Here is a 15,159-nt window from a genome sequence, read left to right on the forward strand (position 1 = left end):
CTGCTTCCAGCAGCGTGGTGAAGAATGAAGAATAATAATCCTTGCCGGAGAGTAGCACGGCTGGCGGGGTGTAAATCCTCCGTGGTGCTGCTGCTCCGGTGTAGATATCCTCCGGTGCGGTAGTGCACGGTTGACCTTGACGTTACTATCCTTATTAGCACGCGGTAATAAGTGCTCTATTATAGACACACAATTACTCACTTCACGTGGTCTTTGACTCGTAATGAAGGTTTACTAATAAATAGAGAACGATACGACAAACAGACGTATTAGGATAACACGAGGCTCTATCTTGGGGCAATGCGAGCCCTGCTCTGCCCACGTTGCGTAGTGGGTGAGACGTTGCTTGGATAACTGAACCAGACTGAACTGAAGACGAACTGAAAGGGAACTGCAAGGGAAGTTCTACATTTCTTGCGCCCTATTTATATGTACCGTGGACAAATAGTGCCATTCTGCTTTCGGTAGCCGTATTAGTGGGCAGAAGCTGGGCATGTACAGACATATCTCGTCGGTACCTTTGAAGTCAGCTCGAGGGGGGTATGGCGCTGGCGCCTAGGGGATCGCTTCCAATAGGAGAACGAATATTATGGTCTGTCCTGCTACCAGGTAAAGGGATATTCCATATATATTGTACAAGGAATATACAGGGGATATCAAACGATATACAAATATTATACATGGGATCTCAGGCAATAAATATATATATTCGGTTTAATCTGACCCTTTGTAACAGTAACAAAGTTTTCCGTTGGGGACATAATTAATAGTTAATAATAATCTAGTTGCAGTCTGTGGGGCGAATTCACAAAGGGATTGCGTGGCTTTTTCTGACGCTATGCCGGCACAAATAGCTCTGAAACACAGTTTGCTATTCACAAAGCAAGCGCAAAGGGTGAAATATGGTGGTAATTGCGTTGCCATCAGCATTGCGTCTCGGTGTGTCGGTGGTATTTGCGGGTATTTAAATGAGAATGTGGGCGGAACATGTGCCCCTTTCTATGAAAATTAGCCTCATCGCAAGAACACTCCCAATTCACAAAGATCGGCGCTAATTGCCACGCGCAGTTAAAGCAACGCTATTTACGTCTTGAGAGATTTAGTGATAACTAAGCACATTTATAAAGGGGTGTCATTGCCAGCATCTCAGGTGATTATGGCAGTAATTGTTGCCAGGCGAAGGCATCGAAATGCCAGGCGTGCTCGTAAAAGAATATTTCTAAGGAGAATATCACTTTTTGATTAAGCAAGACCGAAATCATTCGGAGACACAGGTTGCCAGCTCAAACAATTCTTGATCTACTCTATGAAATCAAGGATGATATTGATCCAGCCACCCAGAGATCCCATGCAATCTTATTAATTATTTAAATATTGTTATTAACGTTATTGTCCACTTGCCGTGCGTAATCCTGCCAACGTTGGAGAGGCGGCGTACACATCACTCCTTTGGGTGCTGGGTTAGGTACAGTAATAATCACAATAAAGAGAATAGAACCTGCACACTCATGCTCCAGAATAAACTTTTAATTATGTTTCGTCAGGTCCATGAGGAGTAGACGCTGGAAACACGGCCTATGAAAACTTTATTCTGGAGTATATGATAATGCGGGTTATATTATCTTAACTAAACATTAAATACAACTTTCTCACTAAAAAAATATTCCTAAATGAGACAATATTTTCACTGGCACAGTGCCTAACTTCGGTCTAAAGATTCAGCACCATGGACAGGTCTGCTCAAAATTATTTATTTGGGGATGACAAACAAATGCAATGACGGAAATATAGTGACAAAAACAAAGGATGCAATGTGTCATGAAAATACAAATTAAGCAAGCTCTATACATTACGAAAAAAACTAAATACAATACGAAATAAAACGAAATACAAATGGTGAAAAATACTGTTATGTCTATGCCTCATTTCCGGTTTATTTTGTCCCCTTCCTGATATCTGCCAACAGCGCTGTCGGGTGCAAACTGCTCCGCGAGCCATCTGCGCTGACAGATATCAGGAGCAAATTGCACACCTATGGGCATGTTTGCGCTAGTATATCATCCGCGCAATATTATCCTTAGTGAATGGCTCACAAAGACGGAGCAAATGGCGGGTGCTAATCACAGTTAAGGGTGCTATTAGCACCGCGCAATCCATTCTGTGTGAATTCGCCCACACTTGCACACTACATTTAAAAAAAAAAATCTGTGAATAAATACATACTGCTTTTTGCCTTTTTTATGGGTATATTTTCTTTTTCAGTTATCACACAGATATGATGTATCGTAGATAAAATGCCTTGCAATATATCGATTATAGCAGATATCATGTAGTATTTTTAGACTAGTTGGTTCAAAACAAAATGGTGGACCACTCATGGGTATATACTGTTACATGCCAAACAATAGAGCTGCCAAAGTTAAACATATAACTTAAAGGGGAATTCCTCTGGGTCTCTCTTATGGTCCTAAACTACTGTGCATGGTCCACTTCCTGCTTTACAAAGGACCACACTGAGGCGAAAAAGGGTGGCCGTCAAACAATGTCAGTCAAAGGTTGTCACTCCTACTAAACACAGAGGGGAGGGCTGAGCTTTTACTTCTGGTTACTCAGTTACCTAGCAAGAGAGTTAAAGTTTATTTTGTCACGTCCCTATCCTTTTATAGTGTAAAGGCAGTGTAGTCGAGTCACTAAATCTCGAGGTCGAGTCTCGAGTCCCCAGTGTTCGAGTCGAGTCCGAGGTGAGTCCCCATTACCCTAGTCCGAGTCAGTCCAAGTCCAAGTCATCAAGGTTGAGTCCACTCCACTCTGGCAGTCAAAGAGCTGACATACAAATAAAAAAAGGTCTACATTAAACATAAATGACACAGCGGTCACCATTTCAAAGGGAGTTTATTTACTTTGTCATTAACATAGCCATCAATATCTTATGCCAAATGATTAGGGCCTATTACAAAATAAATAAAAAATAAATAACTATTTATCAATGAAGTCCGAGTCCTCGTCTGCACCTTCCGCGTCCGAGTGCAGTAAATTCTTGAGTCCAAGTCCGAGTCATCAGTGCTTGATTGATTGATTGAAAAGTGTATTAACAGATTGCAGAATGGGTACAGTACAGTACAGCTCAATACATACAATTGTTAAGGGGATGCAGACCAGAGAAAGACTTTCGTCTTGTTTACATCAGGGTCCCCCATTTTCAATTCATCATAACATATATGACATACATGACATACAGATAGACAGTACTGCTACATCTATACATTTATGACATATCAGATTTGCAAATACAGTACTGTTTGTGATACAAAAGTGTCCAGAAAAGGAGTGTATATACATTTGGCATAGAAACTGTACATTGGAGGAGGTTGGTTGGGTGGGGTGGGGTTGGGTGGGTTGGGTGAGGGCTGTACATTGGAGGTGGGGGGGGGGGGGGGGGGTTGGGAAGGGGACACACACACATTTTACACTGTACATTGGAATTTGATAAAGCCTTACTTGGTAATTTACTGTACAACTAGGTTAGGACATTTGTAGGGGCCAGTTTCGAATTGCAGTCTCACGTAGGTGTTTTTTGAGAGTCGACTCAAGTCCAAGTCGAGTCACGAGTCCTGAAAATCAAAATCAAAGATTTAAGTTATTAGCAGTATATTAAAGATTAGCAGCATAGTGTATACATACTGTAACAAAAAAGTATTGTAACAATTTACAGTACAAGTCTATTATGTGAAAGTCAGTAGCAGGGACGACGATACAATAGTTTCCCCCAGTCACAGGCTAGCAGCCAGCTGTTAAGTGTTCATTAAAGGGGCAGTTTACCCAAAATAAAAATATAGTGCTATCTATCCATCCAGATAATGCATCCATCTGTGTGATTCTGCTAGTTTTTGAGAGGTCTGCCATCACTTCAATACAATGGAGCTTAATGGCACTCAGTTTGTGGCGTTGAAGGCGCCAACAGATTTGGAAAAACTCAAAAGCAGTGTCCCCCTTTCCAGAAATCATGACCCGGTTATACAAGATAATCCACATACCTTTGTTGTGAGCAGTTTCATGTAGGAACTATTTTCGACCAAAGTACACACCCCGTCTTGGGGTCCCCTATAGCGTCTTGGGGACCCTTTACTAATTACCATCTTTCTCTCCACTTATGGTATTATAGTGAATAATAAAATAATAGGAAATTCAGGCCTCATTGCAGCATGGCATAGTACAGGTATGGGCAGGATAATAGTAGAAAGTAGGGTGCGGGAAAACATTTATACGTAGTAGTATCGCGATACTTTGCGTGGCGATACTGTATCGATACAGGGACGCCATGTATCGATATTAAATTTTTCATTAAAAATAAAATATATATAAAATAAAAATTTTGTATAAGGAAGTTGCATTGTTCGTTTCAATACCTGTAATAGTACAGTAGTCCACGCACACACGTGCATTCAGTTAAATTGGAATATGACTGTAATACAAACAGTTCAGTTTGTCAGGTACATGCAACACAGATTACAGTGTTTACATCTGTCTGCTTGAGAAAATACCATGTTCTGCAATAAAAATGATTTAAGTGAGATGAACAGACTGAACTTTATTTTATTAGATAAAACATGTTGACAAAGTTTTACTTTGCAGTTGAAAAAAGGTAATAAATCGCAATATTAATATCGCAATACTCAGCATATCGCAATATATTTAGTATTGCAATACTATGGTATCGTGACTCAAGTATCGTGATAGTATCGTATCGTGAGGCCTCTGGTGATTCCCACCCCTAGTAGAAAGACATAAATATAGGCAATACAATATAAGAGAGAGAGAGAGACAAAGTAGACTATTATTATGAGCATGGATATGTGTGTGGGTGTGTTTGTTTGAGTCGTGAGTGTTTTCTCTCTGCATTGTGATCACGCTGGTTGCTTTTCAGGTTCAACAGCTGACACCTGAGCAGGTCCACAGCCTGTTGAAGATGACCCGTGATTTTACCCTGCTGTTTTATAAGGTTCTTTGGCCATTTCATTCCACAAGTTTAGTTTACTCCTGACTAGTACAGTGCACTGCTTTAAAGGTGCTGCAAGTGGTCTTTTATTTGTTAGAATAAGTGGTCTACATGTTAAAATAATAGCTCCACATTCTGACAGCCATCACTGACACAGAGTCCCACCACTCTGCAGTAAACACAAAATCCATTTAACCAATCAATCAGGAGAGAGAACTCCACACTGGAAAACAGTCTAACAGAAATACGAAATACAAACTAGCAATTTTAAGCAAATGTGTGCTTTAAACAGGTAAAATAATCTACCAGTGCAATGACCAAATGTGGCTTGGCAAGATTTCTTGAAATAAGTAAAGAATATCTAGGGTTCTCTCTCCTGATTGGATAAAGTGGAATGGTTCTCTCTCCTGATTGGATAAAGTGGAATGGGATACCAGCTAGAGAAGTCTGTTTACTGCAGGGCTGTAACTGACCAGACGCTATATATCAGTGATTGCTGTCAGACTGTAGAGCTATTTAACACACGCAGCACCTTTAATGACTTCACATGCACTCCGTTCTCTTTTTCAACTACATTGTTTAATGACCTCACTGACCTCACTTCGTTCTCTTTGCCCTCATCTTTTATTTGTCCCTTTCTCTCTCGCTCTCTCTCTCTCTCTCTCTCTGCCATCAGTGCCGTAAATCCGGTTCTCCTCTCAACAAACACTACAGCGTCTACAAGCGTCCCCGCTGCGCCCGCTGCTCTGGCGGCGTCACCGTCTGTCGTCTTGGAGACAACAGCAGGATGACTTATTTCTGCCAGCGCTGTCAGAGCGCCGACCCGCGCGAGGTGATCGTGAGGTACAGACAGCACCCGTGTCCCTTTTGGCACTTTTCCCTTAATTAAAAAGAAATTACATTGTCCAGGCTTTACTACTTCTGGATTGTCTCCCGACAAAATGCCTAAAAACATTTGTTTTTAACAATTTTGATCTGTATGTTTCTTCCATTTCATTGGTTGTTTTATTCATTTTAATTGTTTTTATTTATAAATCTTTTTTTTATCTTTATCTCATGTAGCACGTTGAGGTTGTCACAAATATAAAGTGCATTACAAATTGAATTTATTATTATTATTATTATTATTATTATTATTATTATTATTATTATTATTATTATTATTATTATTATTATTATTATAACACTTTTTCAATAATCCGGACATATTGATACAGCTTCTTTCGGTGGACAGAAGGGTTTCGGCCGGGAGAGGTAGCCATGAGTGTGCATTTTAGGCGTAGGCTCAGCACCTCCTGGGTTGTGTTTGATCAGAGCTTTGAGAGGGGTTAACACCGAAAGCCCTGCAATGTTTCACACAGCTGATGGAAGCAATTTGTGAGGAAAAGTATTTTGCACATAATCTCATCCAAGAAAACTAAATTTATTTAGTTTGACAGTTATTGAGAGTGAATGAGTTTGAATATAGCCACCAGTGATGTCATCGGGGATATTGAATCCTTGTGTTTTGTTAATTATCGCTCCATGAAACGATGTAGATAAAACAATTGCAATACCTTGCCTACAGGGACTGTTACCTTTATAATTTCATGGAGCGATAATTAACACAAGAGAAGGATTCAATATCCCTGATGACATCACTGGTGGCTATATTCAAACTCATTTACTCTCAATAACTTGTCAAACCAAATGAATGTGTGCGAAACTGTTTGGAGCTCTTGGATGTGTGCGAGATTATAGTGTAGAATAAATCAGCGTTGTTTATTTGGTGAAGTTCCCCTTTTAAGCGAGATGTTGTTTGACGAGAAGTGAAAGCCGTAACGTCAACAGACGTGAAGGGGGAGAACAAAGTGCTGCTACTCAGGAAAACTTTCCTCCCAAATGGCTTCATCAGCTGCGTGAAGCGTCACAGGGCTTTCGGTGTTAACCCCTCTCAAAGCTCTGCTCAAATACAACCCAGGAGGCTCTGAGCCTGCACACTGCCCGCTACACAGTACACATGGCCCTAGAAATGCACATTCATTTCTACCACAGCGTGTCGCTTCCCCTTCCCCCGGCCAAACCCTATCTATCCACCACACAACATGGGCCACTGTATGATTTTGTCTGGATTATTCAAAGACGTCGGAAACTGTTGGTTTCCAGTTTTTGGCTCAGCTTGTGGTTTTTAAGATGCAACGCACCCTGTAGACTGACCAAGTGACTCACTCAGCCAATCTACCCTTAGTGGCAGCTCACCGGCATGGCCTTTTGTGTAAGACATGACTTGCAGCTTACTGCAAGGTAATGACCAAGCGAAGTCCTAACTTTTGTGGATAAACTTAAAACCTCCTTAAAACAGTCCTGCAAATTTAGCATAAAACGCCTGTCGATTCCATACCCAAAGTAATTTGAAAGCTATGCTTGAACCATTTATAGCACATGCATGAGTCTGGACTAGGGATGTCCGATATTGGCATTAAAATGTAATATCGGAAAATATCGGTATCTGTTTTCAAAAAGAAATTATATATATATTTACATTTATTTACCCAGGCAAGTAAGAACAAATTCTTATTTAATTTATTGTCAAAAGTATGCATAATGTTGTGTTAATTCCACAACAAGAGATATGTAATGTTAATTACCTGAAATGATTCCGTTTTGGGGGGGGGGGGGGGGGGACCCTGCATATATCGGTTTTGGTTGATATCGGTATCGGAAATTAAGAGTTGGACAATATCGGTATATCAAATATCGGTAAAAAAGCCAATATCGAATATCCCTAGTCTGGACTCTTTTGAAAGGAAACATTCTGCATTTTCTTTCACAACAGGAATAATCACTCTGAGTGCTACTGTAATAGAGTTACAGAGGTTTGAACACACTGAAATAGAAATGTTTTTACTTACGTCCGAATTATTTTTCAAACGGATGCCTGCAAAAGAGTTCCAGCTGAGGTATAAGCCTGAAGTCTTATCTAGTACAGCTTAGTGTTGTCAAAAATATAGATTTTTCTATACATATCGATTCTGAATATTTAAAACGGTTTCATTACTCCCGCAATATCGATTATTCATTATTCATTTATTTTTTTAATAAAAATTCTTTTTTTTTTGTATACGGAAGTTGCATTGTTCATTTCAATACCTGTAATAGTACAGTAGTCCACACACACACACATGTGCATTCAGTTAAGTTGGAATATGACTGTAATACAAACAGTTGGTACATGCAACACAGATTACAGTGTTTACATCTGTCTGCTTGACAAAATACCATGTTCTGCAATAAAAATTATTGAAATGAGATGAACAGACTGAACTTTATTTTATTAGATAAAACATGTTGACAAAGTTGTACTTTGCAGTTGAAAAAAGGTAATAAATTTACCATTTATTACCATTTATTAATCAAAACAATTAAATAAAAATAAATGTCATATGTTATGATATGAAAATGGGGGACCCTGATGTAAACAAGACACAAGTCTTTCTCTGGTCTGCATCCCCTTAACACTTTTGCGGCCACTGGGATGAGTCTAATTAATGTCAAGAGGACCGGGAAATGTAAACAGACGTGGGGCTGTTTGTACAGCTAAATCTATACTTTATAGTATTGCTATCTGTCCATGCTCATTGTCAATTGAGTCCATAAACCGTCCCTTCAAAATGGCTTAAAGACAAAAAAATGCATCAATAGGTTCTCATTTTATAGCGCCGTGAATATAAGCGTTATACCGGATTTGGTCTAGTATATTTCCTGGAAGCCGAGATACAGGGCTAATAGCTAATAACGTTAAATCCATAAATCGGGGGACGTCGTTTCTGATTATCGATTACCAATAACCGCATTAGCCTCATAAGGCGAACGCCTGGATGGCTATCAAAACAAGGCCTGATCGGGATGTACTTTACGTGAAAAAGATCTTACCGTGGTCCGGTGGGATGTCCCCGAGCATTTCCCCGTTATCGATCGCCATCTAGTAGATCGATATGTCCATTGGCTGATGATAAATCCCCTTATTGCATGGTGAAATCTGCGATGCAAAACGTAATCCAAGCTACAGGCTGCAGATCCAGAATCGAGCTAACATAAAACTCCATTGGAAGTAAAAAAAAAAAAAAAAAAATCCACCGTTCGGCCACAGGGAACACTGCATTATCGCGATAGCACCCCTAAGAGGATCTGGCCGGTATTGCACCTTCTCGAATTCATAGAGTAGGGTAGATCTGCAGTGCCACTCCGCGACCTTGAATAGGTTATTAAAATGGAATAAAAGCAATAACAACTTGCCACGGATTTATCCGTGCCTCTGTCCACAACCGTTGGAATCGAAACATGGAGATATACGTCCTTGGGCGCCATTGTGTTAACAATTGTGTGTATTGAGCTGTACTGTATTGTAACCATTCTGCAATCTGTTAATACAATTTGCAATCAATCAATCTGTTATGCAGTACTATTAACTTTACTTAATTTCTAAGATTATATCATTTAGTTATTTTTAAATGTGTGATCTAAAGATAAACAAAGGTTTTTAAAAGTGTTATATTTATCTTCTCTTATAGTACCAGAGAGAAGCTGAGGAGAATCAACCAGCAACAAAATCAAAATTTATAAAAAAATATATATATATATTTATATATACCGGTATATAATATATATATATATTTTTTTTTTTTACATTTTAAGATTGCATTTTTTTCCCGTGGTATCGAAAATAGTATAGAATATCGATACTTTTCAAGGTATCGCATCGAAGTTCGAAATTCCAGTATCGTGACAACACTAGTACAGGTCCAAAGTTGATAACAATACCACAGTGTGTTACACATTTTCTAATGGTATGTATCGGTATGTTTATCCAAAATGGCCATTGGCACGCACACAGGAGATGTCAATAGTCTTCTTCTTTCACCAAAAAAAAGAACATATCGGAAATATCCCTCACTAGGATCGTCATTTCCAGAATTTCATTGGCTACAAAAACGGTCAATCATTTTCACCGTCAGAGGTGATTGGTCCGGTCACTGGGAGGCATAACTGGAGGTGGTCACTTTTTAGAAACTGACGCTCGTTGGCTGTTGGCTCGTTGGTCTTATAACCCGAAATTTGAAGCACGTAATAGGCCTAGTAGGGGGCCAGTTTAGCTTTCAACCGATGTGTTGGTTGATGGACAATAACACAGTGTGACGCTGACAGACGAGGGCAAATGTGCTGCGACTGAAAAATATTTTTAACACCGTGCTGGTGCAGTTTGGTGTTCATGCCAGTTTCAAACGACCATTCACAAGATCCTAGCTTGACAGCAACACTTGATAGAAGGGCAACAGTGGTGATTGGAGGAAAAGAAAATAGGGCAGAGCTTGGGATGGGTCAATTGAAATGTACCCAACACACCTGGGGTCCTTTGCACCAGCTGGGTGTTTAAAAGTCTGATGTCAGTGCTACATTCGGCTTAAATTTGCCCAATGTCATGTTTTTATATTTAGGCTTCATGTATCGCACCTTCAAAAAAATACAAATATGCAGTGTGGGAAATCACAAAGACGCAGTAAATGTAAATTAATGTGTCGCCCTGACTTTGTTCTACCGAATAACATTTTAGGTAACATACTTCTAATCACTACCCTCCCATATTCCCGTATCCAGTAAGCTCCCAGTAAGGAACAGTCTGATTGACTGGACCTACAAGGAAGGAACCAGTGAACATGTGGCCAAGAGAGAGGAAGAGGAGTGGGCCTGTCAACTCTGCACCCTCATCAACCAGCCGGCAGCAATGGTCTGCGATGCCTGCCTCACACCAAGACCTCTGGGTACATTCCATATTTTACTTTCACAGCCACTGCAGCATCTACCTGGGTGGTGGTTTGGCCATGAGGTTAGCATTCTATTCTAAATGGGGCCCCTTTGTTTATTGTTTATTCATACAATTGCTGATGGGAAATAAACAGGGGGTCACAGCTGTTTCCGTAGCAACGGAATACTTCTGAAAAGGTCTATAGGTGCTGGAATGTCACTAGACGTCTTGCTAGCATCTTATCCAGTCCCCATTGTTCCCAAAGTCCTCTTGAACAAGGCACTGAACTGCATGCTGTTCCATAAGATCCTTTGCCTTGAATTCTATATGCTGTGTTTAGAATTTTTTCTGCCAGAGTCCTTAGTTACCACGGTAACCACTAACCAACCATTTGGCAGAGATTGTGACTCATTTTAAACATATTTAAAGGGGAACTATCTTATAAATGGCCTTTTTCAGTGTTTAGCATTGTTTCCTAGCTATGTGAACTTATATTAATATGATCTATGTCTCAAAATTCTCATATTGGCGCATTCTTCCAATTCTCCTCTCACAATATTCACCCTCACTGAACTGAGTCATTTGAAAATGTGCCCTATATGTGATGTCATAAAGACACTGCTGCATGTTAATGTTCAGGTGAACCAGAACGCGCGCAGTGGTTTAGGAGCCCAGGCTCAAAACAGCTCGAGATCTTGAGGTAGAAAAATGCTGTTTTTGAGGACTTGATTAGAAATACAAAACGATGAATAAAAAAAATATATATATTACAGAGGTGTTCCATAGACTCACAGGAATTGTGTAAAAGTGCCCAAATAGTGAAAGAAATAGTAAAATAGTTCCCCTTTAAAACTCAGAACATGTAGTACATGATAATTTCACTCAACATAAAATGTAATTAGTTTGTGTTTTTTTCTCATATGTTTGTTTTGTAGCAAGTAGTTTTGTTGTTGCCGCCATCGCAGTGCTGGGACTCTTCATTATAGGAAACCTGTCTCTGGAAACCTATTGATTTGAGTAACCCCTGTCAGTAGAACCATCACAAATTTTACTATGAAGGTTCATGGTCCAGAGAGGAAGAAACATATTGATTTTGGTGACCCCATAATCATTCCTCTAGTGCCGCCGCTGGGGCAAACCCTTTTTCCAAATTTTCAAATTAACTAATCTTCTGACCCCTTAGTCATACAGTCACAGAATCTGCTGTGAATATTCATGATTCCTAAACGAAGACATCTATTGATTTTGGTGACCAAAATCAGTCAGTCCAAACTTTCATTTTCAAATGAGTGCATCTACTGTATTTCAAATGAGTAAGGCTGATATGATATGCCATTAGGAAGAATCGATAAATCAGGACAATTATTGATAAATATTGTTTTTTTATTATTATTATTTTGCATGTGTAAAAACATTTGTTTTAAATACTTTTTTCTTCATTTCTTTTTTAATTTAATGTTAGTTTGTGTGTGTGTGTCACATGCACTCACTGTCGTTTTTGTGACACTATAGCCCACGACACACACACACGAACTAACGTTAAATACATTTAAAAAGAATTATGCAAAATAATTATTTATAAAAATCACGCAGTTATCGATAAATCGATGTGGTCTCAGCCTTACAAATGAGTAACCCGTTATTCACATACAAAAACTATCTCCAGAGATGCAACACATTTGCCATAGGACCTATGATGTTCACCATTTATTTTCCCACTCCTCCTGGGCTGAGTCTCATGAAACTTGCTGTGTGGCATCTAGGAACCAGCATCTTTACACGTGTTATTCACATAGTTTATAGGCCAAGCTGTCTGACTGCCAGAGCCAATACGATTTTGGATAAATGCCAACAGGAAGTGATGCGTCACTTTGCCTCATGGTGGTGCTATTCTCACTGAAGTAAAACCATGAACTCAACAGCTTGTCTTTGATTGATTGATTGAAAACTTTATTAACAGATTGCAGAATGGGTACAGTACAGTACAGCTCAATACATACAATTGTTAAGGGGATGCAGACCAGAGAAAGACTTTCGTCTTGTTTACATCAGGGTCCCCCATTTTCAATTCATCGTAACATATATGACATACATGACATACAGATAGACAGTACTGCTACATCTATACATTTATGACATACCAGATTTGCAATTACAGTACTGTTTGTGATACAAAAGAGTCCAGAAAAAATAGTATATACATTTGACGTAGAAACTGTATATTGGATTGGGTAGGTGGGGGTGGGGGGGGGGACTGTACATTGGAGGTGGTTGGGTGGGGGGGGGGGGGGGGGGGGGGGGGGGGTTGGGTAGGAGTGGGGGGGGGAGGTTGGGTAGGAGGGGTGGGTGGGGGACACTGTATAACTGTACAAACAAAACTGTACATTGGATTATTGACAAGACCATACTTGGTAATTTACTGTACATTGGAGGGGGTTGTGTTCGGACATTTACAGGGGCCAGTTTCGAGTTGCAGTCTCCCTTAGGTGTTTTTTGAGAGTGTTTTTGAAAGTGGGTAGTGATTCACATTCCTTTACAGCTTTGGGTAGGGCGTTCCACATTGATGTGGCATAATTGCGAAACGTGTTTAGTCCCTTGTTTGAGCCAAATCTGGGTTTAACATGATTTGTGGAGCTCCCTCTGGTGTTGTGATCGTGGTATTCACTGACCTTTGGGAAGTATTTTGACATGTACATGGGTACCTTGGTCGTGTAGTGTATCTTGTAGACCAGGCCCATTGCAAGTTGCTGTACTCTGTCGTCTGATCATGACGTTTGAAATGTGTCGTCCCTCAGTGATGTCCTACTGATTATATCAATAATGTATTATTTTGATAGATGAGCCAAAACGTATAACCCCCTAAATAATTTTTTTTAACAAAGCGTTGAGTGAAAATAACAACAAAGTGGGGAGATTGTTCAGCCTTGGTGGAGGTCTGCCCTCTAGAGTTCATTAGGCGATGTAGTGTAATAATTCACCATTGGACATGTTTTCCTTATTACAAAGCTGTGTTGAGGATTATTAATTAGATTATTAATTAGAATAAAGCAAAGCTGCTGAATAAGAAATGAAGTGTGTCATTGTGGCTCTCCGTTCACAGTCCCTGAAGACGGCATTACTACGGAATCATCGGCTGTCGCCACGGATTTGATCAAGTACTCTTACAACGCCTTCACGAAACCACGAGAAGAGCTCAAAGTCAACCGGAGGGCCGTGTTCGGAACTGCAACTCTGGTTTTCACTGATCTCAGCAAGAAGCCAGAAGAGCCTGTCAACTCCCCGCTCTCCCCGGCCGGCAGTCATTTGAATTCCTTGGCGACGGAGAGAGGTTTATATACATACAGCGTCTGCCAAGGGACAACAAGTCCCAATTATGCCTCTGGTGGCTGGCAGAAGAAAAGCGCAGAGCTCTCCAAAGGGGAATCGCTGGCCTCCTACAGTCACCCATCCAAGAAAATGAGAATTGATCACAGTCCCTTTCGCAGTAACAAAGCTGAAAATGGAACCCCCAAGTCAGGGTGAGTGGATCCCTCGCCTGGAAATTCATGAATAAAAGTTATAATGGGGAAAAGTTTTCACAGCTTTGGAGAGATAAGTGGGATGAGAAAGCATCCGACTCTGGAATTTTTCATGTAGTAGTGGTCGTTTGTAGAGGTGATGCTTTCGTTTCCCCTTCCTAATAAGGATCTACCCTAGTCGTAATAATGTCAACCTTCTTTATTTTATTTGACTTTATTTCAAACTAATAAGGACACTTTTCTTCAATTCCATCAGTTCTCACCAAAAGCAAACATCAAATGGAGGTGCAGCGGTTTCTTCCGGTCCCAGCAGCAGCAGCCCTTGCTGCGCATCCCACGACCGCCCGACGGTCCTCAGAGTAGTCCACAAAGAGGGGGAGAACAAGGGACGACAATTCTATACCTGCTCCCTCCCCAGGGAGAAACAGTGCAACTTCTTCCAGGTGAGACTGAACACCTCCAGCCTCCCTGAGGAGTTATGCGGTTTGTTGGGAAACAAATAACTTATCAATTAATACATTCCAAAAGATTTACCTCACAAGTAGAGGGAGGCCAATTTCTGTTTATTTGCATTGACTGTATACGCACTGACAATTTCATTCATCAGTGTTTGCAACAAATTTGATAAGGCCTTGTTTTTCTGTCTGCAGTGGGCTGATTTGCACTTCCCCATCTGTCAACATGGAAAGCGCTGTCTCATGAGGACTGTTCTAAAGCTGGGACCCAACAATGGCCGGACTTTCTACGTCTGTGGACTGAAAATGGGTAAACAGTGTGACTTTTTCCAGTGGGCAGAGAATGGTCCGGGCGTATCTATTCTTCCTGGGTGCTAATGCTTGTTTTAGGAATGGATTAATATTGTG

The 15,159-nt window shown here is 40.3% G+C and overlaps 1 protein-coding gene across 1 annotated transcript in view; it reads left to right on the top strand.

Moving 5' to 3' along the window:
* The window catches only part of neil3 (nei-like DNA glycosylase 3), a gene marked incomplete at its 5' end in the record, with an annotated part of 48,246 nt that extends 33,114 nt beyond the window's left edge, over positions 1-15,132 (top strand). The window contains 6 exons of the mRNA XM_084331901.1: positions 4,925-4,999; positions 5,673-5,839; positions 10,631-10,794; positions 13,879-14,296; positions 14,607-14,739; positions 14,947-15,132. Coding sequence (XP_084188027.1) covers positions 4,925-4,999; positions 5,673-5,839; positions 10,631-10,794; positions 13,879-14,296; positions 14,607-14,739; positions 14,947-15,129 — 1,140 coding nt within the window. The 3' untranslated portion in view covers positions 15,130-15,132. The remainder of the gene's footprint in view (positions 1-4,924; positions 5,000-5,672; positions 5,840-10,630; positions 10,795-13,878; positions 14,297-14,606; positions 14,740-14,946) is intronic.
* Between the last annotated feature and the right edge of the window lie 27 nt (positions 15,133-15,159).

The sequence above is a fragment of the Notolepis coatsorum genome (assembly GCF_963971535.1).
Source record: "Notolepis coatsorum genome assembly, chromosome: 16".
Lineage (NCBI taxonomy): Eukaryota > Metazoa > Chordata > Actinopteri > Aulopiformes > Paralepididae > Notolepis > Notolepis coatsorum.